This window comes from Macaca mulatta, chromosome 19 (assembly GCF_049350105.2).
Source record: "Macaca mulatta isolate MMU2019108-1 chromosome 19, T2T-MMU8v2.0, whole genome shotgun sequence".
NCBI lineage: Eukaryota > Metazoa > Chordata > Mammalia > Primates > Cercopithecidae > Macaca > Macaca mulatta.
The window spans coordinates 4,256,500-4,280,524 of record NC_133424.1 but is presented as its reverse complement, the minus strand read 5'-3'; the positions used below and the strand labels follow the sequence as shown (position 1 = coordinate 4,280,524).

General features: G+C 57.7%; 1 protein-coding gene across 19 annotated transcripts in view; it reads right to left on the bottom strand.

Moving 5' to 3' along the window:
• Positions 1-4,479: 4,479 nt before the first annotated feature.
• Positions 4,480-24,025, bottom strand: part of NFIC (nuclear factor I C) — a 112,096-nt gene continuing 92,550 nt past the window's right edge. For 4 of the 19 annotated variants that reach the window (XM_077979038.1, XM_077979039.1, XM_077979035.1 and 1 more), the window contains exons 8-10: positions 21,051-21,235; positions 19,799-19,952; positions 8,319-10,960 (exon numbers count right to left, since the gene is read on the bottom strand). In XM_077979038.1, the coding sequence (XP_077835164.1) occupies positions 10,848-10,960; positions 19,799-19,952; positions 21,051-21,235 (452 nt within the window). In that variant the 3' untranslated portion in view covers positions 8,319-10,847. Of the gene's footprint in view, positions 10,961-13,662; positions 14,031-16,919; positions 17,093-19,798; positions 19,953-21,050; positions 21,630-24,025 lie in introns of those variants that run through there. The other 15 variants (XM_028839224.2, XM_077979045.1, XM_077979044.1 and 12 more) reach the window with 9 other exon arrangements.

Below are 24,025 nucleotides of genomic sequence, written 5' to 3'. Positions count from 1 at the left end.
ACTTACATGTTTTTAGTAGAGACGCAGTTTCGCCATCTTGCCCAGGCTGGGCTCAAACTCCCAGGCTCAAACAATCCATCCTCCTCGGCCTCCCAGAGTGCTGGGATTACCGTCATGAGCCCCTGTGCCCAGCTAATTTTATTTTTTGATAGAGCTAGGGTTTCGCTATGTTGCCCAGGCTGGTCTCGAACTCCTGGCCTCAAGTTATTCTCCCATCTTGGGTCTCCCAAATTGCTGGGATTGCAGGCATAAGCCACTGCACCCGGCCACATTTGGAATTTTTTTGCGGGGGCATTTTGGGTTGTCACAAGCCTGCCCCCGTTTTAGGGTGGGGAGTCGGGGTGACCAACCCAACAGCCTGCAGTGCTGCGACGGCCCCCACCTCCCAGCCAGGAATCTCATCACTCAGTAGCCAAAGGCTGGACACGACCGAGGTTTTCCGTAAGATCCAAGGGGAGGCTAGGTTTCCACCCCTCTGAATTTCCACCCCAGCCCCGGCTGACCCCCTGACCTCGGCTCAACCCCTGCTCTACAAGAAGCCTCCTCTGGCCTGGCTGGAGCCCCCCTTTCTGGCTGCAGAGAGGAGCAGGGATGGGGAATGTGGGTGGGGTTCCCGGTCTGCCCACAAGGGGGCGCCAAAACCTCGCTGCAGAGGGTGGTGGGGGCCACCGAAGTTGGGAGGGGGACGTGGAAGGGGCCTGGAACCCCCCATCCTCGGTGTCCTCGGTGCCTGTCACCAGGAAGGCGTGGGGCCGTGTATCTGTGTGCCTGCTGCCCTGTTAATGCACCTTACCTCGCTTCTTTGTGCCTCAGTTTCCCCATTTGCCAAAAAGGATCATCCCTGCCTTGTGGTCTTGTGGGTAAGACGGAAGCAGCCCATGGGGCAAAGAGCTTTTTTTGCCCCAAAGGGCTCAACCTGGGGTTTTGGAGTGGGGGACAGAATGGAGGGCCCCATCTCAGCTCCCCAAAAAATAGTCTCTCACACTCTTGGTTTTTTTGAGACAGGGTCTTGCTCTGTCGCCCAGGCTGGAGTGCAGTGGCGCGATCTTGGCTCACTGTAGCCTCTACCTACCGGGCTCGAGGGATGTTCCCACCTCCACCTCCCAAGTAGCCGGGACTACAGGAATGCACTCCCATGCCTGGCTAATTTTTTTTTTTTTTTTTTTTTTTTGAGTTAGGGTCTTGCTCCATTGCCCATGCTGGAGTGCAGTGGTGCAATCTCCACCTCCCAGGTTCAAGCAATTCTCCTGCTTCAGCTTCCTGAGTAGCTGGGATTACAGGGGTGAACCACCACACCCGGCTAATTTTTGTATTTTTAGTAGAGACAGGGTTTCACCATGTTGTCCGGGCTGGTCTCAAACTCCTGACCTCAAGTGATCTGCCTGCCTCTCAAAGCGCTGGGATTGCAGGCATGAGCTACCACACCTGCCCCCTCTCACTTTTTTTTTTTTTTTTTTTTGAGTCTCACTCTGTTCCCTAGGCTGGAGTGCAGTGGTGAGATACTGGCTCACTGCAGCCTCTGCCTTCTGCGCTCAAGCGATTCTTGTGCCTCAGCCTCCTGAGTAGCTGGGATTACAGGCACGTGCCACCACGCCGGGCTAATTTTTGTATTTTTAGTAGAGATGGGGTTTCGCCAAGTTGCCAGGCTGTTCTCGAACTCCTGGAATCAAGGGATCCATATGCCTTGGCCTCCCAAAGTGCTGGGACTGCAGGCGTGAGCCACCGCAGCCAGCCCCTCTCACACTCCTGATTCTCCCGGGCCCCAGCCTCCCTCCCTCTCTGACCTCAATGTGGGAGGGGCTCCCGGGCTGGAGGGGACAGAGCTGGATACGGTCATGCCCATGAGTGGTCACGGCTGGGTCAGGAGGGATCGGGGATAGAAGCTCTGCTGGGGCAGGTGGGGAGGGCTTCCTGGAGGAGGGCGTGTTGGAACCATGTTGGGGCCCATCCTTCTGCCCCCAGCCCTCCATGGCTCCCACCTCCTTCAGAGGAAAAGTCAAGTTTTCCCTGTGGCCCACAAGGCCCTGCATGACCTGCCCCGTCCCCCCACCCCCCAACCTCCAGTCGTCCCTCAATCCCTCTCCTCACTCTGCTCCAGCTACACGGGCCTCCTCACTGTTCCTCCAATGAAGCAGGCATGGTCCCGCCTTGGGGCCTTTGCAGGGGCTGTGACTTCTGCCAGAATTTGAGGACGCTCCTTCCCTCCCTCCCTCCGGGCCTCTGTCTAGATGGGACCACCCCCCACCCTTCCTCTGCTCAATGGCCTACTCATCACTTACCTCCTCTGACTTCTTTTACTTCTATTTTATTGATTGATTGGAGACAGGGTCTTGCTCTGTTGCACTCCAGGCTGGACAGCAGTGGTGCAATCACAGCTCACTGCAGCGTCAACCTCCAGGGATCAAACAATCCTCCCACCTCAGCCTCCTGAGACGACAGGTGTGTCACCACGCCCAGCTAACTTTTTAAGTTTATTTGTAGAGATGGGGTCTCACTATGTTGCCCAGGCTGGTCCTGAACTCCTTGACTCAAGCAATCCTCCTGCCTTGGCCTCCCAAATCACTGGGATTACAGGTGTGAGTCGCTGCACCCGGCCACTTCTGTTTGTTGTTTATTGTTCTTCCTCACCTGGAGGAAGCTGTAGGTTCCAAGAGGAGACCTGATTTTCAGTGTTTTGTTCACTGCTGGGTCTCAGTGCTTGTACTCAGGAAGTCTTTGCTCCGTGACTGGGAGTTTGCCAGGTGGCAAGAGAAGGCATTTTGTGCATTTATTGAGCACCGACTGTGTGCCAGGCTTGGACGACTCCAAGGCGTAAGGGAGGGGGCGGAATCCCCTGTGCCTGACATGGAGTGGGTGCCCCATAGATGCCTCATGGGATTCACCGATAGCTCTGAGACTGCTGCGGGAGGGAACCAGGCTGGAGAAAGGTGGGAAGGCTTCCTCGCAGAGGAGGACACCCGTGTGAAAAGGTCTGCACAGATGGGGAGGCAGGAATGAGCAAAGGCCCAGGGGTATGTGAAACAGCCCATCCTACAAAGGCGAAGAGGTTACCAGCCACCAGGGGGCGTTGCTGGGACAGGTCTGGCCTCAGAAGCTCGTTCAAAGCCACCATCTAAAGTGCGTCTCCCCCACCCCCGGACACTGTGGAGATCCGTGCTGGATCACTCTCTGGGGTGGGGCCGTCCTGGGCACTGCAGGGTGCTGAGCGGCGTCCCTGGCCTCCACCCACTCCATGCCAGGAGCATGCCTCAGTCGTGACAACCACAGATGTCTCAGACATCACCCAGTGTCCTCTGGGGGGCAGGATCAACCTTGGGTGAGACTCCCTGGGTTAGGGGATTTCAGGGACCCCCCAGTAGACTGCGTCCCATGATCCTCCACCCTGCTGAGGTCCTAAGAGGCTGCACACATTGGAATCCACACCCTGAGGGGGGAGCTGGGGGTCTCTCTGGTCTCTGTCATCCACCCCATTGGGAGCTTACCCTGGTGTCTACCATGAGCAGGAAGCAAATCTGATTTTGTTTTTGTTTTTTTTTTTTTTTTTTTTTTTTTTTGAGACGGAGTCTAACGCTGTTGCCCAGGCTGGAGTGCAATGGCGCGATCTCGGCTCACTGCAAGCTCCGCCTCCCGGGTTCCCGCCATTCTCCTGCCTCAGCCTCCTGAGTAGCTGGGACTACAGGCGCCCGCCACTGCGCCCGGCTAGTTTTTTGTATTTTTTAGTAGAGACGGGGTTTCACCGTGGTCTCGATCTCCTGACCTTGTGATCCGCCCGCCTCGGCCTCCCAAAGTGCTGGGATTACAGGCTTGAGCCACCGCGCCCGTGTTTTTTTTTTTTTTGAGACGGAGTCTCGCTCTGCCGCCCAGGCTGGAGTGCAGTGGCCGGATCTCGGCTCACTGCAAGCTCCGCCTCCCGGGTTCACGCCATTCTCCTGCCTCAGCCTCCCGGGTAGCTGGGACTACAGGCGCCCGCCACCTCGCCCGGCTAGTTTTTTGTATTTTTTAGTAGAGACGGGGTTTCACGGTGTTAGCCAGGATGGTCTCGATCTCCTGACCTCGTGATCCGCCCGTCTCGGCCTCCCAAAGTGCTGGGATTACAGGCTTGAGCCACCGCGCCCAGCCGCAAATCTGATTTTTTTTATTTCCTCCAAATAATCAAAGCAGGTCTCTCCCCGCCAGGCACTGTGGACGTCTTGTGTGGATGAATCTTGGTCCTGGGCACTGCAGAATGCTGAGCAGTGTCTCTGGCCTCCACCGACTCTATGCCTTGAGCATCCCCCAGTCATGGCAACCACAAATGTCCCCAGACATTGTCTAATGCCCCCGGGGGACACTTGATCTGAAGCCTTCAGAATCCCAGCCTGCCCATCCACAGGGTTCGGGGTCCCCCCACCAGCTCCCTGCAGCCTCTGCCCCTCACTTTTGCAAAGGACACACAGCAACCCACACGGGACACGGAAAAGAGGACCCGGGACAGCCAGAAAGAGTCGAAGCATAGCTTGTTTAATTTTTATACATTTTTTTCTTTTTTCTTTTTTTTTGTCTTTTATTGAATCTTTTATGGAATCCCCCTTTTTTCATTTTTTTTTTTTTTTTTTTTTGCATAGGGAACAAATAAACAAAATAATGACAGCCAGAGTCACTTTCTGTAAATGGTACTTAGGTAGGCGCGTCCGCGAAAACCAAAATGGCTGCATAATATACAAGGTTATGATTGGAGTATGATGTGAGGGGTGGGGCGGGGTGGGGAGAGCCGGCGGGTCTGCCCAGGTGTCCCCTTGTCCCCCTCCTGTCCTCACCGTCGAGAGGAGTAGCAGGAGGTGGGGAGGGCGGGGGACCCAGCCGGAACCTTCTCCGGATTGGGTTCATGAGCATTTTTGTGGGTGTGTACGTGTGTGTTATCCGGTGTGCGGTAAGCAGAAAGCTAGAAGGAGAGTAAACTATCCTGGTAATATCAGTAAAATACAAAATGGAAACAACAACAACAAAAAATCTCAAAGGGAAAAGGAAAGGAAAAGCAACACCACCCAAAGAGTAAGGAGGGTTTAAAAAAAGAAAGAAAAAAAAAATGAAAAAAAAAAAAACCCAAAGGAAAATGTTTTGTTCCTCCCTCCTTCCTGCTGCCCCCCGACCCCCCACTGTATGCCCTGCCCCATCCTGTCCCCCCGGAGCCTTTGCTTGTTCCTTCTCTGTGTGCGGATGCTCGGGGCCAGGTGGGTAGGAAGTTGGGGGCACAGGCTGGGACTCCTGAACTTGAGGGGACTTTGGTTTTGGGGGGGCCTGGCTGGGACTCAAGATGAGAAGATGCGGTGTGGATGCAGTTGAGGGGCCGGAGCAGCCCGTGTCCCCTTTTCAGAGGGCTCTCTTCCAGCCAGGAGATGTGCGTGGACGGCTGGGAGGTGGTGGCTTGGGGGTGCATGACTTCCTTCCTCTCTGGGGCCCTTATTCCTGTTGGATCCCCTTCCTCCTTCCTGTCTCAGGTGTGAGCAAAGCCTTGGGGAGGGGGCTGCCAGGGACTCGGGGCGGGGGCGGCAGGAGAATCCCAAAGCTACACCAGTAGACATGTGAGGCACTGCTGGGGAAAAGTCTGTTTTGGTATCACTGGCAACAAGTCCTGCTGGTGGTGCTTTGGGTCCGCCTCCTCCCCTCGCCCTGTGGGGAGGTCAAGGGTGGTGGACTGACCCCACACTCTGTACCACTGAGCGACAGATGGGCAGTGGTGTCAGTTTGGAGGTGAGACTCTCAGGAAGTGTCTGATGGGACAGAAACGGGGAAAGATGGGAGGATGCGGAGGAAGCTGGATTGACAGACGTATGTCCCAGCGCCCTCCGAAGAGAAAGTAAAATCCGGGGTCTCAGAGAGAGAATCCAGACCAAGATAAAAGGTAGCCACTGTATACTCTGTATTATGAGAAACACATTCCAAAATTATATATATGTATAGTAGAGCCCTACACTGGAGGTCGAAGTACCATCGGGAAAGTCAGGGTGTAGAGGGGGCCTGCTTGCTGTCTCTTCTGGAGGGCTGGACAGTTGCTCCCGGCTCCAGGACCTCTCTTGCAAGGGACAGTGGGATGCAGCCAAGTCTGTCTGTGCCTGGGATGCTGCTGTCTCTGAAGGTCCTGGGGCACGGAAGGTGGAATTGCCTGCTGCCTGGGGACCTGCAGGGGGACCCAGGTCTGGCCCCTAAGCGGATCTCCCAACAGGGTCCCCTTTGGCATTCCTTTGCGATCTGATTGTCTAGCCCAGGGTGGGGCTTTGGGGTCAGAACCTGGGTTCCAGACCTGGGCATGAAGGACTCCAGATCCCTCTCTCCCCAGACAAATAGGGCTGGGTCTTCCTACTCCTCCATGCCCCATCTCCACCCGGGTCAGGGTCAGGTGCCCCCACGGAATGGGGACAATTTGCATATACTTGGGAGGCCTCCCTATTCTTTCCCACAGAATGGGCAGACCCCAGAGTGAGACTGGGGGGGCCTGGCATGGGTGTGGTGTCCATAGCAGGGGTGGGTGATCGGGGCTTTGGGAGGAGGGTGGGACAAGGTCTGAGAAGATGTCAGTTTCATACATGTGAAAAGAAAACAAACCCCAAACCAACACTCTCTCTTCCACCCAGGGATGACAGCACCCCCTTCTGTGAACCCAAACGGCAGAGGTGTGCATGGAATCCCGGTTCCTGGTGTTTTTGTCTTATTCTGTCTGCAGCAAGGTGCCTGGGAATTTTGCCCTACAGGGACCCTATATCTTTTCCAATAAATGGGGGGAGGCGGGGAGAACTAAACCAACCACAACATGCTGCCCGGCATGGGCTTCTGCCTGCTATACTCAGCCAAGGTCCCAAGTGAGCCCAGGAGGCAAGCTCGGGGCGAGAAAGGTGGTGCCCAGCCCAGGACTCAGGGCCCCCAGATGTGGGCTGCACAGGGGCTCGATGGTCCCGATAGTCATGGTGCCACCCATTCCCTTTGCCACCGGTTGCTCCCAGTTCCCTGGCAAGACAGATTTGATCAGGAGGGGGGCAGGAAGAAAAAAAAAAAAAGCCAGAAATCAGCTACATGGATGCTGTGCGTAGCCAGTCTGCGCTCTCTGGCCAATGGATAGTACTTAAGGGCAAAGTCGTGGCCAGCTGTGGTGGTCTGGGCTCTCCCTCTGTGTCGCCTGGGGAGACCGCTGAGGTGACTTTTTGGAAGAAAACATGGCATGAGTGATGGTGGCTGTGGAGACCACCCGAAACCCCAGGGTGGGGGGCCATGGTGAATGAACGGGACCATCTGCGTGGGTCCCTACACGAGATGCTTAGAGGGCCCGGGAGGGGCCGGAGGTGGTTAGGGCTGCAGGAATGGCCTAAGGTTGGAGAATCCCAGCCCTGGCTCCTCCCTGCCTGGCTGCCCCACTAACCATCTGGCTATTGTCTTATCTTTGGTCAAGTAAAAAGCAAAGGAAGCTGGAGTTAAAAACCAAAAGAAAAGAAAAAGAAAGAACACAAGAAAATAAAATCAAGGACAAGACAACAGCATGGTCAGCCACTGGACCACGGCCTGTGACTCGGTGCTGCCTGGCTGTCCCTGCGCCCTGCCGGACCCTCGGCTGGGCCTCCAATGGCTGAGTCAGGCCCGTGGGTAGACACACAGACAGACAGACAGATATTGCATATATCAGGTTTTGTTTCTGTTTGTTTCATACCGGATACCCTTCATATTCACAGCTGGAAGACAGAGACAGGGGATGGGGGACAAAGGAGAGAGTGGGAGAGAATGCCACCTGGGGTGGTCTCTGGATAGGGGAAAAGAGGTCCTTTGGCAAGAAGGGTGGGGGTGCACAGGGCAGGGGAGAGGGGGTGCCTCTGAGGTGGGTGTGAGAACAGCATTTGACCCTGAGCCAGGGGTATGCCAGCCTGCATGAAAAGTGAGGAGTGGGGAGTCTGGCTGCAGGTGGGGTAGCCACCCCACAGTTGGGGGGACAACCTGCAGTGGGTCAGTGAATGGTGTCTGGGGGCCGGCCCATGGCCCAGGGACCAATCAGAGAGGAGAGCCCTTTCCCAGGGCCAAGGTGGGCCCTGGAGGTCTGTCCTCTGGGCAGGGGTTCAGAAATGACCCCTCTGAGTACCCGAGAGCAGGGTTGGGGGTGGTAGAGGCTGAGCACCAGGGGGCACCCCCTGAATACAGCAGGAGGGGAGACAGGACCAAGGACAGCCAGGGACTGGGTAGACCTGGGGGCAATTGTTTTCAGTGGCTTGATTTTTAGTGTGGGTTTTCTTCTTCTTTTTTTTTTTAGATTCTCACTTTCTTATTTTTTATTTTTTTTTTTACAAATAGAAATACATCCCTTTTCAATTTTTATTTTTTATTTCATGTCACTGTTTTGTCTTTTTTTTTTTTTAAACTACACGAGCAGAACATGCAGCTATGTGTGTGCGCTGATATTGTTTAAAGGTAATACTTATTCTCGGAAGGCAAGGCACATCTTGTGGTAGAAAATTTCGTGCAAATTAGGAAACATGGAATTTTTTTAAGGTTTTTTTTTTGTATCTTTTTTTTTTTTTTTTAAAGAGGAAGTGGGGGGCAGAGGGGGGGCGAAGGGGAGGGAGATAGAGCCAGGTATAATCTGCCATGCATGTGTGTCAGCGCCGCCAGCTGACCTCGGGAGCCAGGTCGCAGGAGTCCTTGACTAAGCACCATGCAAAGTTAGGTAAAGAGTTGGTTCTCGTCGCGCCCTGACCCTCGGGAGCCCGGCTGGCCCCCCTCCCCAACCCCACGACCCCCACCCTGGCTGAGAAGCTTCCGGACACCCCAATGGCACAGCCCTACCACCCCCTCCCCTGCCCGCCCTCCTGGAGAGCGGCCCACGCTTTGGTCCCCAAGGGCCACCGGGGGGCGGGGCCCTGAGGACAGACAGACGGACGGACGGACCAAGGGCTCGAGGCCAGAGGATGGCGAACCTCTCTTGGGGGGTGATGGGGAAGGGTCCTGGGTCTTTCTCTTCAGGAGCGAGCGGGTTCGCCAAGCTCCTGGGGCTAGTTTGGGAGGAGAGTCTGGATTTCGGGGGCAGGGGGGTGAGGCTAGGAGCAGGTGAGACCCGGAGACCTGCCCTGGCTTTGGCCTGGGTGCGGGGAGCGGGCCGTGGTGGGGGGAGATTTTCCCTAGGCATGGAGGTCAGTTGGGGCTGGGCTGGGTGGGCCGGGGAGGGGGCCTTGTGTTTGAGCTCGGTGGCCCTAAAACACCTGACACCCCCTCCCAGGCCTCCCCTAAAGATGGCGATCCCGGGGTAGGGGTGGAGGTGTGGATGGGGCCAGGGAGCCGGGGTGGGGGGCACCTGGCGTCCCCAGCTTAGTGTTTTTGGAGCGGCTCAACGGAAAAACGCTTAGCAGATGGGAGGCCCCCTGCACGGCCGCGAGGGGGCCCCGAGGTGCGACGCCGAACCCCCCCAGAACCCTCCCCGTCCCGAGCGGGGACCGCTGGCGTCGGCCTCCTCTCTCCTCGGGGGCTCAGCCGTTATGCACGTCCCCCGGCTGGGCCCCGCTTGGGGGGGCGATGAAAGTGCAAACGGCAGTCCCCCTTCGCTGGGAGGCACCAGGGAGGGGGGTCGCTCCAGAATGTAAGGCACTGGCAGCGGAGGCGTGGGGGGCGCACCGGCTTCCCCAGAGCCCATCCCCGCGCCCCGGCAGGGCAGGATGCTTGGGAGGTGACGCCCAGCTCTGCCCCTTGGGCCACGGAGGGGCCCCATCTCTCTAGCTCTGGGGGGGGGCACGGCGATGAGCGGTGACTGGAGGGGCTGGTGGAGGGGCTGGAGGGGAGGGGGAGGAGGCCCGTGGCCATTCCGTGTCCCAGCTGGACAAAGAGGGGGGGGCGGGTGGTGGGAATCAGGCACTTAAACCACTCGCTCTCACCTCCCACCGCCAGGGGCTGATGGGGGGGCTCCAGACGGGCACCCCCAACTCGGGGAGCTCTGGATGTCCCGGCTCCCCCATCCGCTTCTTCGGAAAGTGCATTTCTTACAGTGTGTGCAATGTGGGTCCCTCCCTTTGGGGGTGTGAGCCGGGCGAGGTGGGGGGGGGGCCTCCTATGCCGGGGGTGGGGGGGGGAGAGTGGGGGGGCCGGGATCAATTGCATAATTGCATAGAGACTTCTCCTCCCAAACGGGCGGGCGCGAGGGCTGAAAGAGTCCCCAGCGAGACAGCGAGTCGGCCGGCGCTTTGGGAGGGGCGTGTGGGGAGGCCCCACAGCAGGCAGGGCCCCCTCGAGGGCCAGCAGGTGCCTGGGCCTCGCTCCCTCCCCTGGCCAGGGCTAGCAAGCGCCACGCACCCCCATGACATCACCACTCGCCTGCCCCACCCTGCCCGCCTCCGCGGTCTCTGCTGCCCGGCCGGGGTCCGCTGCGTCTCCCTTTCCCCCCAGTGGCTGCGTCCTCGGTGGGGAGGGCGGGGGCCGGTCCGTGTCCGGCAGAGGCGCGGGGGCCCGGGGAGAGGTGGTTTTGCTGGGTGTCGCGCCTGTCGGCCCTGGGCACAGGCTCCAGGCTGTGCTCACCTGGTCTCCGGACAGAGCCAGGGCCTCCGGGGCGCGGGCGGGTGGCAGGCGTCTGTCCTTCCCGAGCAGCAGGCGGAGAGATGAATAATTTAGGAAGACGCCCTTGTCCCGGGTCTCCCGTGGGGTGGCGGGGCCTGACCCTCCAGTCCTGTGGCCTTGGCGTCCCGAGAGTTGGAAACGTTGCGTCTTTACCTTTTGTCTTCTTGCTTGGGTGGGTTTTTAGTTTTTCTTCTTCTTTTTCCTTTGTTTTTTCTTTTCCTCCTGCGTGTGTGCGTCTGTGTGTTTTGTCTTTTCGGCCGGGCTGGGGGTCGGCGGGGGTGTTCTTGTTCACTCTAATTTTCCACCGAAAACGTGGGCCGGGGGCCAGCTGTGCGGCCCCCTGGGATTCCCGGGACGATGGAGAAGGGGCGAGGGAAGAAGACCTTTGCTATCCCAGATACCAGGACTGAGTGGCCCAGTGGCGACAGAGAGAGGGGGAGGGGGAGAGAGAGAAAGGGAGAGAAGTCAAGGGGTCAGACTCTGTTGCAGACATGTTTTACCTCTTCCCACGCTCCCCCCCTACCTCCTGCAACCCTGGGACCTCAGTTTCCCCATCCCAGGCTCTAACAACCTGCTGGGTGACCCAGGGCAAGTGACTTTGTCTCTGAGGAAGGCTGCCAGACACAGCCTTCTGTGGATGCCCAGTAAAACCCGAGTTCTGGTTAACACAGAATTCTTTTAGTATAAGTCTGGCCCATGCAACATTGGGGATATACTTATACTTAAAAAGATCTGTTTATCTGGAACTGTATTTTATATTTTATTTATTTATTTATTTGTTTGTTTGTTTTTTGAGATGGAGTTTCACTCTTGTTGCCCAGGCTGGAGTGCAATGGAGTGATATTGGCTTACCACAACCTCAGCCTCCTGGGTTCAAGCATTTCTCCTGCCCCAGTCTCCCGAGTTGCTGGGATTACAGGCGTCCACCACCATGCCTGGATAATTTTTGTATTTTTAGTAGAGATGGAGTTTCACCGTGTTGGCCAGACTGGTCTCAAACTCCTGACCTCAAGTGATCCACCCACCTTGGCCTCCCAAAGTGCTGGAATTACAGGTGTGAGCCCGCACTCCCAGCCTGGAACTCAATCTTATTTTATTTTATTATTTTATTATTTATTTATTTATTTATTGAGACGGAGTCTTGCTCTCTTGCCAGGCTGGAGAGCAGTGGCATGATCTCGGCTCACTGCAACCTCTGCCTCCCAGGTTCCAGCAATTCTCCTGCCTCAGCCTCCCGAGTAGCTGGGATTACAGGCATGCCCCACCACACCCAGCTCATTTTTGTATTCTTAGTAGAGACTGAGTTTCTCCATGTTGGCCGGGCTGGTCTTGAACTCCTGGCCTCAAGTGATCCACCATCTTGGCCTCCCAAAGTGCTGGGATTACAGGCAGGAGCCACTGTGGCCAATTTATTATTTTATTTTGAGACAGGGTCTCGCTCTGTTGCCCAGGCTGGAGTGTAGTGGTGCCATCATAGCTCACTGCAACCTCCACCTCCTGGGCTCAAGTGATCCTCCCACCTTAGCCTCCCAAGTAGCTGGGACCACAGGTATGTACCACCACACCTGACTAGTTTGTTTTTTTTTTTGTAGAGATGGGGTTTCACCATGTAGACCAGGCTGGTCTTGAACTCCTGCCTCCCAAAGTGCTAGGATTACAGACATGAGCCACCACACCAGCTGCCTTGTTTACTTCATAAAGAGTTTTTTTGTTGTTGATTTTTTGAGACAGAGTCTTACTCTGGTCACCAGGCTGGAGTGCAGTGGCGCGATCCTGGCTCACTGCAACCTCTGCCTCCCGGGTTCAAGTGATTCTCTTGCCTCAGCCTCCCGAGTAGCTGGGATTACAGTCATGCGCCATCACACCTGGCTAATTTTTGTATTTTTGGTAGAGACGGGGTTTCTCCATGTTGGCCAGGCTGGTCTCAAACTCCTGACCTCAGGTTATTCATCTGCCTTGGCCATTCAAAGTGCTGGGATTACAGGCATGAGCCAGTGCGCATAGCCTTGAGAATGTTTTTAAAAAGTAAACAAGAGGCCGGGTGTGGTGGCTCACGCCTGTAATCCCAGCACTTTGGGAGGCCGAGGTGGGCGGATCACCTGAGGTCAGGGGTTCGAGACCAGCCTGGCCAACATGGTGAAACCCTATCTCTACTAAAAAATACAAAAATTAGCCAGGCGTGGTGGCACGTGCCTGTAATCCCAGCTACTTGGGAGGCTGAGGCAGGAGAATCGGGGGTGGAGGTTGTGGTGAGCCGAGATCGCGCCACTGCACTCCAGCCTGGACAGCATAAAACAGTCTCAAAAAAAAAAAAAAAGGCCGGGCGCGGTGGCTCAAGCCTGTAATCCTAGCACTTTGGGAGGCCGAGACGGGCGGATCACGAGGTCAGGAGATCGAGACCATCCTGGATAACACGGTGAAACTCCGTCTCTACTAAAAAAATACAAAAAACTAGCCAGGTGAGGTGGCGGACGCCTGTAGTCCCAGCTACTCGGGAGACTGAGGCAGGAGAATGGCGTGAACCCGGGAGGCGGAGCTTGCAGTGAGCTGAGATCTGGCCACTGCACTCCAGCCCGGGCGACAGAGCAAGACTCTGTCTCAAAAAAAAAAAAAAAAAAAAACGAGAGAAAACAAAAAAATTTCTCCCCTTTAATGATGACCCCAGCCCCCCCATGAAGGAGGGAGTAGGTCTCCCTCCACTGCTCTGTTTTGTGGGAAGAAAGTGAGGCCCAGAGAAGTCAAGGAACTTGCCCGAGGTCACCAGCATGGAAGTGGCAGAGTGGGAGCTTGAACTCAGGCCTGTCTGACTCTGGCTCTCGTTTCTGCTCCTGCCCAGGGCCAGCCCCCTTGCCTGCCTCTCAGGACCCCCTTGGCATCTTCTGAGCACTGTCCTGGGCGTTCAGGGCCCATCCTGTCACAGGACCTCCGGATGGCCCCCCTCTCACCCCACAGAAGTTCACTAAGCGCAGGGGAGCTGAGGATGGCTCTCAACCTACCAGAGGCGGGAGACTGAGGCTCGGCGGGGGGAGCTCTGCATGGGCCTGTACCCAGGGTCATGTAATTTGGGGACAGCTCTGGCCTCAGTCTCTGCAGAGAAGCCGCTGTCCAGACCCCTGCACTGGAAATGCAAACTGCAACCTTGGATGGAGCATCCAGTGTGGACTGTGAGGGGAGGGCTGTGCCTCTGGACCGGGGAAGACCCCTGAGGTTAGAGGCGGGGCTGCCCCCCCACCCCTGTGGCAAATCATTCAACAGAGCCCCTCCAACCGGGCAGCTGCTGGGCCAGCCCATGGAACTGGCGCCACCATGGTTCCCAGCGTCCCACCTCCAGCCAAGTTCAAGTTCATCTTGGCCATTACCTCATGTCTGGTTTCTGTTGGCAACCGACAGACTCTGGGCGTGACCCTCCCGTGGTGGACCAGCCTCCCCTCAGCCCTTCCTCCCCCTCCCCCCTCCCCTCCCCTTCCTGCCTGGCTCTGGCCCCAGCAACGGTGGTGGGGGAGGTACCCTCAACTCCATATCCTCCCACTCAGCTGAGGGGAGACCGAGGCAGTGGGTGTGTAGGGTGAGGTCTGGGCTCTGGTATCCCGCTGGCCTGGCTGCAGCCGCTTGTGTGGCTCCGGGCATGTGGCTCAACGCCTGCCTTGCCCCCCACCCTCGGTTTACCCACCTGCTTACGTGGGCCCCCGTGCAGGAGAAATGTAGGGGCGTGGAGGGCATCACAGAGGGGAGGGGCCGGGGCATCAGAGCCACTCAGCCTCACGGTGGGGGGATTAATGGGGAAGGACAAGGGGGGATGGGTGGGTAACTGACCAGGACGAGATCAATTAGCATTGATCAGAGGGAGGGATATTGATCGGGGGAGAGTCTGTGGACTGGGGGGTGTCGGGAGCTGGAGAGGCAGAGGGGAAGGGGCGCCCACCCAGGCTTCGGGGGAGGAGGGGGCAGAGGGAAGCGAATCCCTGCCAGGAATAGAGGAGGCGGAGGCAGAAGTGCTGACTGGCCAGAATCGGAAATGAGAGGCCTCTGAGCTCAGGGTCCTTTGAGCGGGAGCGGGGAGAGCTGCTCTCACTGCTTCTTCCCTCCCTCTCTCTGGGGTCTGCAGGGAGGCAGCGGTGCCCGGCCTCACCCCGGGTGCTCTTAGTCCAGTCAGGGCAGCAGCGCTGGGGTCCTCCCCAGACCTGCCCTCCCCTGACACCCACTTTGGGGACCTCGCCTTCCCCCCAACTCATGCTCCCCTGAGAGCCTCTTGACAATGTGTCACCTCCCCTCTGTGCCCCAGAAAGTTCTGACTCCCAGGCCTGGCGGGTGGCCACTCCCTCCCTCTGAACCCTTCTGTGGCTCCCCACTACTCCAGAGCAAAACCCAGCCCAGGTCATCTGTCTGGCGCCTGCCATCGGAGGTCTCTCACATTCCAGCTATTTCCCACATCGCCTCCCCCCAACAACATTGCCTATGCTGAGACCCCTGCCCGTGCCCCCCCACCCACCCCATTCCGCCAGCCCTGTTCCCATTCCTTCTGGGTTCCCAGAGGGGTCCAGCCAGTCAAGAAAGGGATGCTAAGAAAGATGCCGCCCTTGCCTGCCTCAGTTTCCCTCCCCTCCCAGGCTCGAGCGGGGTGGGGCTGGAGCCAGCGCAGTCTGAGAAGGGTCCCGGGCCCTGGCAGGACTGCCCGGTCAGAGTTTCATCCAAGGCAGAGGCTGGGGAAGGGTTAAGCGGGCGGCCTCCTCCCGCCGCAGCTTTTATTAGCTTTGGGTTCTGAACCACTTAAGACATTCCCAGCCTCCGGCAGGGAGAGATGCGGGGTGGGGGTGGCAGAGGTAACGCCTGGCTCCATCAGCACCGGGCGAGGGAGAGGGTGGTCGGTCATAGGTGGCCCAAATCCCAAAGCGAGGAGTCCTGGATGTCTGCTCGCAGGGGGCTCTGACCAAGCCACTCCCCTCACCGGGGCTCTGTGGGTGCAAGGCAGGGTGCTTAATGTTTAGGGGGTGTGGGGAAGTCTGAACCTATCTGTGCCCTTTCTATCCCCCAGTGCCCTTCAAAGGCTCCTGGTGTGGGTACCCAAGGCCAGAGGAAGAGACAGAGGTTCAGAGCAGCGCTGGGCTGCAGCCCTGGCTCCTGACCCAGGATTCCCTACACCCACGGCATGCGGGTCTCCTCTGAACTCAGAAGCAGCTTCAATCCCTGCTTCCTCTCTGGCTGGTTTTGTGGAGCCTGGGAGGAGAGGGAGGGGCCGCCTACAGGCGTCCTGGGCACCCAGCACAGGGAGGGAGGGGGAATGCCATGTCCCCTCCCCCACCCCATCCGCTCAGCCAGGACAGCCCCGCAGGGTCCCGGGGAGGCCCCCTGACCCTTGCCTGTGCGCTCTGCATCAGGAAACCTCCCGCAGTGGCCGGAAGATTTGAACACGGCCCCTGGGGACCCCACACATCTCCACGCTCTGCAGTTCTTTGGCTGCTGGGTAGACCAGAGCTCGTTTCTCTCGGCGTCTGGACCTCCCAGGCCTGCGGCAGCCGCCCCTACATTCTCCAACCCTCTCCCCAACAGAAACCGGGGAGACAGCAGAGGCTCAAAGGTCCGGCTGCTCACCCACAACCCGAAGACGCGCTCACACACTCCTGGCCTGCACAGAGCCTCTTGCGGGGGTGGGGGGTGAGGGACACCTGGGCCTGGGGCTAAGGCTGCCCTCCCACGCCCCTACTCCCTAGACTGCTATGCAGCCTCAGGCAATTCACTTCCCCTCTCTGAACCTCCTCTGTCCACCACCTGCCTGCCCGACTGCCTTCTGGGGGTGGTAGGACCCCGGCCACGCTCACTCAGCCGCAGCCGCCTGATCATGAATGTCAGCATGGACACCAACGCCGGCCCCTGCCCCATCTTGTCTGTTCTACTGACGAAGCCCCTCTGCCCCCACCCCTCACACTGGCTTTGATGTGGGCTGGAGCCTGGGGTGGGGGCTCAGATGCTGTCCTGGGAGGCCCCACGCCCCGCCATGGGCTGCCTCGGTTTCCCCGGCTGGTCCCTCTAGGCCTCAGTGTGGATGGGGGATGGAGGCTGGGGGCGGGGGGTGATACGCTGTGTGACCCTGGGCAGATCCCCTTGTCTCTCTGGGCCTGAGTTTTCCCATCTGTGCAATGGGAAGCAAATGGTAACGACACTGGTCCCATAGCTCTACCATGATGGTACCACGATGGTCTCCAGGAGATGCCCCTGGGGACCCCACAGGCTGAGTCTGGGGCCACACCCCATCCTCCCAGGACCAAGGTGGAGGGAAATTTGGCCTCAGGGAGAGACCAGGCGGGGGCTCGAGGCCCGGGTGGGGTGTGGGAGGCTGGCGCCCCTGTGCCGGGGGTGTGGCGTGGGACCCAGCAGGCCCTCCTCGCCCTGAGCCCCCCGGGCCGGCCCCACTGCCCTGCCCCTCCCGACCCCCCAGCCGGCCTCTCGGCCCCTACCTGTGCCTGATAAATGCCCGCAGGATCCCTTGGTCCTAATCCCACAAAGGAACGGTTTGCAGGGGACGTGTCGGGCGGAGAGTAGGCTGCAGGGAGGAGAGAGACCGAGAGCCCATTAGCGAGGGGTTGCGGGAGCCGGGGCAGCCCTGGCCCCAGAGATGGTGGCCACCGCCAGGCGTCACGCAGCCGTGCCTCCGCACCCGGTGCCTGGGGCCTCCGAGCCTGCCGCCCTCCCTCGGCTGAACCGAGCCCCGCTGAAAGGCCCGAGGTCCTTGGGAGGCGGGGATCCTGACTCGAGGGGCCCGGGGGTCACGGCTGACATCGCCCAGGTGGGCAGGGTGTCTGCTGAGAGGGAAGGCAGGATGGCTCCGTAATGCACAAAACCGCCCGTGAATTATTCAGGGTGTGCCGTGCCCGCCCGGTCCTGCCACTGAGGGCTGCCTCCGCGCGGGGTGCATGAATTATTGAGGGCGTTTTATTAATCTTCCTCCCGGAGAGGGCAGAGGGCGGGCTGGGTGTGTGCATACATACAGATGTGCATATTTATATTTCAGTCTCAGCGATTATATTTTGTCGGCGTGTGAGTAACTCACGGCCTGGTGCTACAGCGGGGATGGGGGCCTCAGACAGGCCGGGACCCAGGTAGGGGGAGAAGAAGCTGCAACAGGTGGGGTCCCCAAGTTGTCCTGGCTGGGGCTTGGGGGAGCTGGAGGCAGCGAGGCTCAGGGGGAGAAGCAGGAGTAGATTTGCAGTTAAGAGCCCCCGTGCAGAGAAAGGGGGGTGGAATCCATGCCTATCCTGCATTTATTAAGTGTCCACTGTATGCCAGGCATTGGGCATAATCCCATTGAGCCCTGAGTGTACCCTACGCAGCATCCTGCATCTATTAAGTGTCTACTGTATACCAGGGTCTGGGCACAATCCCGCCAAACCCTGACTGGGTCCTATGCAGGATCCTGCATTTATTAAGTGTCTATTGTATGCGAGGCACTGGGCATAATCCCATTGAGCCCTGAGTGGATACTACACAGTATCCTGCGTCCATTAAGTGTCTACTGTATACCAGGCTCTGGGCACAATCCCACCGAACCCTGAGTGGATCCTCTGCAGGATCCTGCATTTATTAAGTGTCTATTGCATACCAGGCTCTGGGCATGATCCCACTGAGCCCTGAGTGGATCCTATGCAGTCAATGCTCCCATTTCACAGATGAGCAGGCAGGGACGGGGGGCAAGAATGACCACAGCTGCCTGACACCACGCAGCGTCAGGCGCCACAAGGAACGTCCTCCCTGCCTCCCTGACCCATGTCACCGGCTTGTTTCCCACTGCCCTGGGAATTGGGCACCAAGGCGAACCCATTTTGCAGCTGAGAAAACTGAGGCTCAGAGAGGGGAAGACACCTGCCTGAGGTCACACAGGGAGAGAGCTGCAGAGGCGGGATTCCAGCCCAGGGTGGATTTGGGGCCGATCTCCTCCAGCCAGTGCTCAGAAGAAGCCGTTTTTTTTTTTTTTTTTTGAGATGGGAGTCTCGCTCTGTCACCCAGGCTGGAGTGCAGTGACGCGATCTCGGCTCACTGCAAGCTCCACCTCCCGGGTTTACGCCATTCTCCTGCCTCAGCCTCCCGAGTAGCTGGGACTACAGGCGCCCGCCACCTCGCCTGGCTAGATTTTTTTGTATTTTTTAGTAGAGACGGGGTTTCACCGTGTTAGCCAGGATGGTCTCCATCTCCTGACCTCGTGATCCACCCGCCTAGGCCTCCCAAAGTGCTGGGATTACAGGCTTGAGCCACCGCGCCCGGCCAAAGAAGCCGGTTTTTATGGGCAGGCAGCCCGGGTTCTGGCAGGCAGTGGGGCCGGGGGGAGGAACGCCGGGGCAGGGGGAAGAGGAGCTGAGGGCGCACAGAAGGAACCATGGCCACCAACTGCTTGGGTGGGGTGGGGTGGGGGGGTCTCATTTGGAGAGTGAGGGACAGAGATGCTCAAAAAGGGGGGTGAGGGGCAGATGGAGTCCATGGGGAGAGGTCTCTGGGTTCTGAGATGTCTGGCGCCCTGTGAGGGTGGGTGACCCACCCAAGCCTGCATGGGGGTCACGGGACAGTCTGGGGATAGAGCCACTGGGGACGAACAGGGTGGACCTCAGGACGAGGATGCCAGGACCGAGGGGCCATCCAGCGGCCACCCAGAACCACATCCAGAGGGCGGAAAAGTCTAGAAGGTGCAGTGGCCAGCAACCCAGGGGCTTCTGGGTCAGGTGGACAGGCAAAGAGGGTCCCATCTAAAGGTGTGGTCCAGTCCAGATCACCCAAAGGAACTGCGCCTGGCGTAGCTCCTTCCTCCCCAAGAAGCCAGAACTCTGGAAATGTTTATGTAAAACGTCCTGATTTTAAAATGATAACAACTGTTCTCCTTTTCCACAAAAGACCAGTCTGGGGGTGGAGTCTGGCCCTCGGGCCACCACTGTGAGATCCATGTCCACTGTCAGCTGCATGACACACCAGGGAGCATTTCTGATGGCCCATGGTGGGCACCGGGGTCCCCCAGGCGACTCGGCGAAGGGGACAGACCCTGGACTCTCATCCTGGCCCGTGGCTTGGTCTGGTGAGCCCCTAAGGCTGCCTCAGCCCTACATGGGCCCAACCATGTGGCCCCGGGCTGTTTTCCGGAGACCCACCAAACTCGCCAGGCCCCGCAGGGTCGGGCCTGACCTCTGACCTGGCAGTGGGGCTGGGGAGGGGACAGGCCCCCCTGCGGACATCCGCCCCACCAGGGCACCACTTCCCGCGTGCTTACAAGGCGAGGTCGGCGACGTGGCTCCTCCCTCGGAGGTGGTGGCGGGTTTGGTGGCAGGGGGGAGCGCCAGCCGTGGCAGCCCCGGGGGCGGAGGTGCCAGCATCTGAGCAGAAAGGCAGTGGCTGGGCATTTTGAGCTGACCACTTCCATTTAACTGGGGGAACAGAGAGACACGTGGTTAAGGGGTGGGCTCCCCCTCTACCTCGGGCTGCTGGCGCCGGCCGCCCCCGGCTCTGTGCACGGCCCCGGGCGGGATGGCAGGCTGGGGGAGCCAGAGCGTGGGTGTGACCATGGCGGGTTTGGTGGGTCTGAGGACAGCTGGAGGTGGAGGGGCCTAGGGACGCCCGCTTACTGGTGTCATTCAAAGCCCGGCACTGCTGGGGCCACGCTCACTGCATCTCCTCCGTAAATCCCCTGCACGCCAACTCGACTGAGTTCCTTCCAAACAGTGCCACTGCCTCCTAACAGCAGGGTCTCTGCGTTTTTCCTAATTCATTACGAGCACGCCATCATCCGCCATCATCCACGGCCCGGCCCGTGGTTCTAAAGTCCGAAAAGCTCTGAACACCCAAAGCTTCCTGTGGAGTCTGGCAAACGCTGTCTCGCTTGAACTGAGTTTGGTGGGTTTTTTGCAATCAATTTCTTCCTGCCCCCCGCCCCAAATCTTTTTTCCTTTTTGAGACAGGGTCTCGCTCTGTCACCCAGGCTGGGGTGCAGTGGCACAATCAGAGCTCACTGCAGCCTCGACTTCCCAGGTTCAAGTGATCCTCCCACCTCAGCCTCCTGAGTAGCTGGGACTACAGGCGCCCGCCACCACACCTGGCTAATTTTGAAGTATTTTTTTTTTTGTGGAAACAGGGTCACGCTATGCGCCCAGGCTGGCCTTGAACTCTGGGCTTATGCAGTCCTCCCACCTTGGCCTCCTAAAGCGCTGGGATCACAGGCCTGAGCCGCTATGCCCAGTCCCTCCCTGCCTTGTGTTAACACGAGTACCACTCACGCAGTTGCTGGGACCTGTGGGTGCTACCCAGACCCCACAGGGTGCGACGTGACGTGTCTGAAACCCTGGCATCCGAAAGCATCTCAATTCTGACCCAATCCAGCTGCTTCCCAGCACGACAGAGGAGGGGACTTCAGAGCCGAGTCCCCAAGACCCTTCAGAGCAGAAGTTGTGCCTTCGTGTGAGCACGTGGCCCCCGGGAGGTCACCCGGAGCTGCCAGGAGAGGCCCCAATGCGCCCCGCCCGACTCACCGGTCCAGGTTGCTGGCTGGCTGGGTCGCAGGCCAGCGAGACAAGATCTTTGAGCGGGTCCTGGGGGTTGAGATGAGGTGGGTAGCGGATGGCCGTGTGGGGGAAGTAGGTGGAGGCCGTCTGGGGCAGGATGGACGTCGTAGGGAAATGCAGAGCGGAGGACGGGTGGGGGCTCCGGGTGATCCCTGCGGAGACAGTGGGAAGCGGGGATTACTTGGGGGCTCCAGCCGGTCTGCTCTGTGACCGTGTGACTGTGTGTCTGCGGGTGTGATTCCTGCCTGCATCTCAGTGCGTTTAATAACAACCAAAAAAAACCCCAGCCGCACTGACCACATTTACACCCAAATTCCCTGACTCCCACGGCAACCCCAATGGGGCTGTGATATTATCCTGTGTTTTAATTTAATCTTTTAGTTTTGCAGATGTAGCGGTCTTGCTATGTTGCCCAGACGGGTCTTGAACTCCTAGGCTCAAGCAATCCTCCCTCCTCGGCCTCCCAAAGTGCGGGGATTACAGGTGTAAGCCACCGAGCCTGGGTTTTTTCTTTTTTTTTGAGACAGTCTTGCTCTGTCGCCCAGGCTGGAGTGCAGTGGTATGACCTCAGCTCACTGCAACCTCCACCTCCTGGGTTTAAGCAATTATGCTTCAGTCTCCCCAGTAGCTGGGATTACAGGTGCACACCACCACGCCCGGCTAACTTTTGTATTTTTAGTAGAGATGGGGTTTCACTGTGTTGGCCAGGCTGGTCTCGAACTCCTGACCTCTGGTGATCTGCCCACTTCGGCCTCCCAAAGTGCTGGGATTACAGGTGTGAGCCACCGCGCCCGGCCCCATCTTTTTTTTTTTCAACAGAGGATGACAGGGTGGCCTTCAGGGGATGTGTCACCTGCCTGAGGCCACACAGTATCAGGTGGCAGTCCCGGAATTTGAACCCAGCCCATCTGGCTCCATGGTCTATACTATAAACCTGGGGTTGGTAAGCTCTTTCTGCAAATGGCTGAATAGTGATTTTTTTCTTTTTAAGAGATAGAATCTCGCTTTGTCACCCAGGCTGGAGTGCAGAGGCATGATCATGGCTCACTGCAGCCTTGACCTTCTGACTTCAGGTGATCCTCCTGCCTCAGCCTCCCGAGTAGCAGGGACATGTGCCACCACGCCTGGCTAATTTTTTGTATTTTTAGTAGAGATGAGGTTTCATCATGTTGTCCAAGCTGGTCTCACAACTCCTGGACTCAAGCAATCCACCTGTCTCAGCCTCCCAAAGTGCTGGGATTACAGGCATGAGCCACTGTGCCAGGCCTAAATCCAGCATGTAAACCCCGTCTCCATCAGCCATCACTCCTCACCCCCTCCCCCAGCCCCAGCACCCACACATCCCCTTCCTGCCTCTGTGGCTGGGTCTGTCCTGGACATTTCATAGAAATGGGATCACACGCTGTGTGGCCTTTTGTGTCTGGCTTCTCTCACTGAGCGTGACGTCCTCAAGGTGGCCTGCGTCAGAGCCTCGTGCCTTTTCATGGCTGAGTCATATTCTATTGTGATGCCTGCCTTTTCCTCTTTCTAAACAGTTCAGTGATTTTTAGTATTTTCACTATTTATAGCAGTCACTCCCCCGTCTCCCTAGCCTCTGGCCAGATAGTAAATATTTTTGGCTTTTGGCCACGTGGTCTCTGCTGTTATTACTCAGCTCTGCTGAGGCAGGGTAGGAGCTGCCACGGGACATATACAAAGATGTGGTCGTGGCTGTGTGCCAATAAAACTTTATTCATAAGAACAGGCAGCCGGGGGGCTGGCGTTTGCTGACCCCTGGGCCAAATGACTGCTTTGATTGGGTCTGCCTCTCTGTGTGCATGACTGCGTAAAGAACTAAATATTTTATCACTAGAACGTGGGGTAGTAAGCAATATTTGAGGCTTCCTACAATTGGTCCCGCTTAATCCCAATGGCAACCATGGGAGGTGATTTTTTGTTTGTTTTGTTTTGTTTTTTTGAGATGGGAGTCTTGCTCTGTTGCCCAGGCTGGGGTTCAGTGCGCACGATCTTGGCTCACTGCAGCCTCTGCCTCCCAGGTTCAAGAAATTCTTGGGCCTCAGCCTCCTGAGTAGCTGGGATCACAGGCATGCATCACCACACCAAGCTAATTTTCATATTTTAGTAGAGACAAGGTTTCACCATGCTGTCCAGGCTGTTCTTGAACTCTGATCTCAGGTGATCTGCCTTTCTTGGCATCCCAAAGTGCTGAGATTAGAGGCGTGAACCACCGTGCCCGGCCGAGGTGGAGATGCCTCTCTCTCTTTTTTTCTGAGACAGAGTCTCGCTCTGTCACCCAGGCTGGAGTGCAGTGGCGCGATCTCGGCTCACTGCAAGCTCCGCCTCCCAGGTTCCCGCCATTCTCCTGCCTCAGCCTCCCGAGTAGCTGGGACTACAGGCACCCGCCAACCACACTCAACTAATTTTTTGTATTTTTAGTAGAGATGGGGTTTCACTGTGTTAGGCAGGATGGTCTCCATCTCCTGACCACTTGATCCACCCGCCTAGGCCTCCCAAAGTGCCGGGATTACAGGCGTTAGCCACCGTGCCTGGCCTTGTTTTTTTTTTTTTTTTTTGAGACAGGGTCTTGCTCTGTTGCCCAGGCTGGAGAGCAATGGCGTGACCTCGGCTCGCTGCAACCTCTGCCTCCTGGGTTCAAGTGATTCTCCTGCCTCAGCCTCCCAAGTAGCTTGGACTACAGGTGCACACCACCATGCTCGGCTAATTTTTGTATTTTTGGTAGACATGGGGTTTCACCATGTTGGACAGGCTGGTCTCGAACTCCTGACCTTGTGATCCACCTGCCTCGGGCTCCCAAGGTGCTGGGATTACAGTCGTGAGCCACCGAGCCTAGCCTTTTTTTTTTTTTTTTTTTTTTTTGAGATGGAATCTTACTCTGTCACCCAGGTTGGAGTGTAGTGGCACGATCTCCGCTCACTGCAACC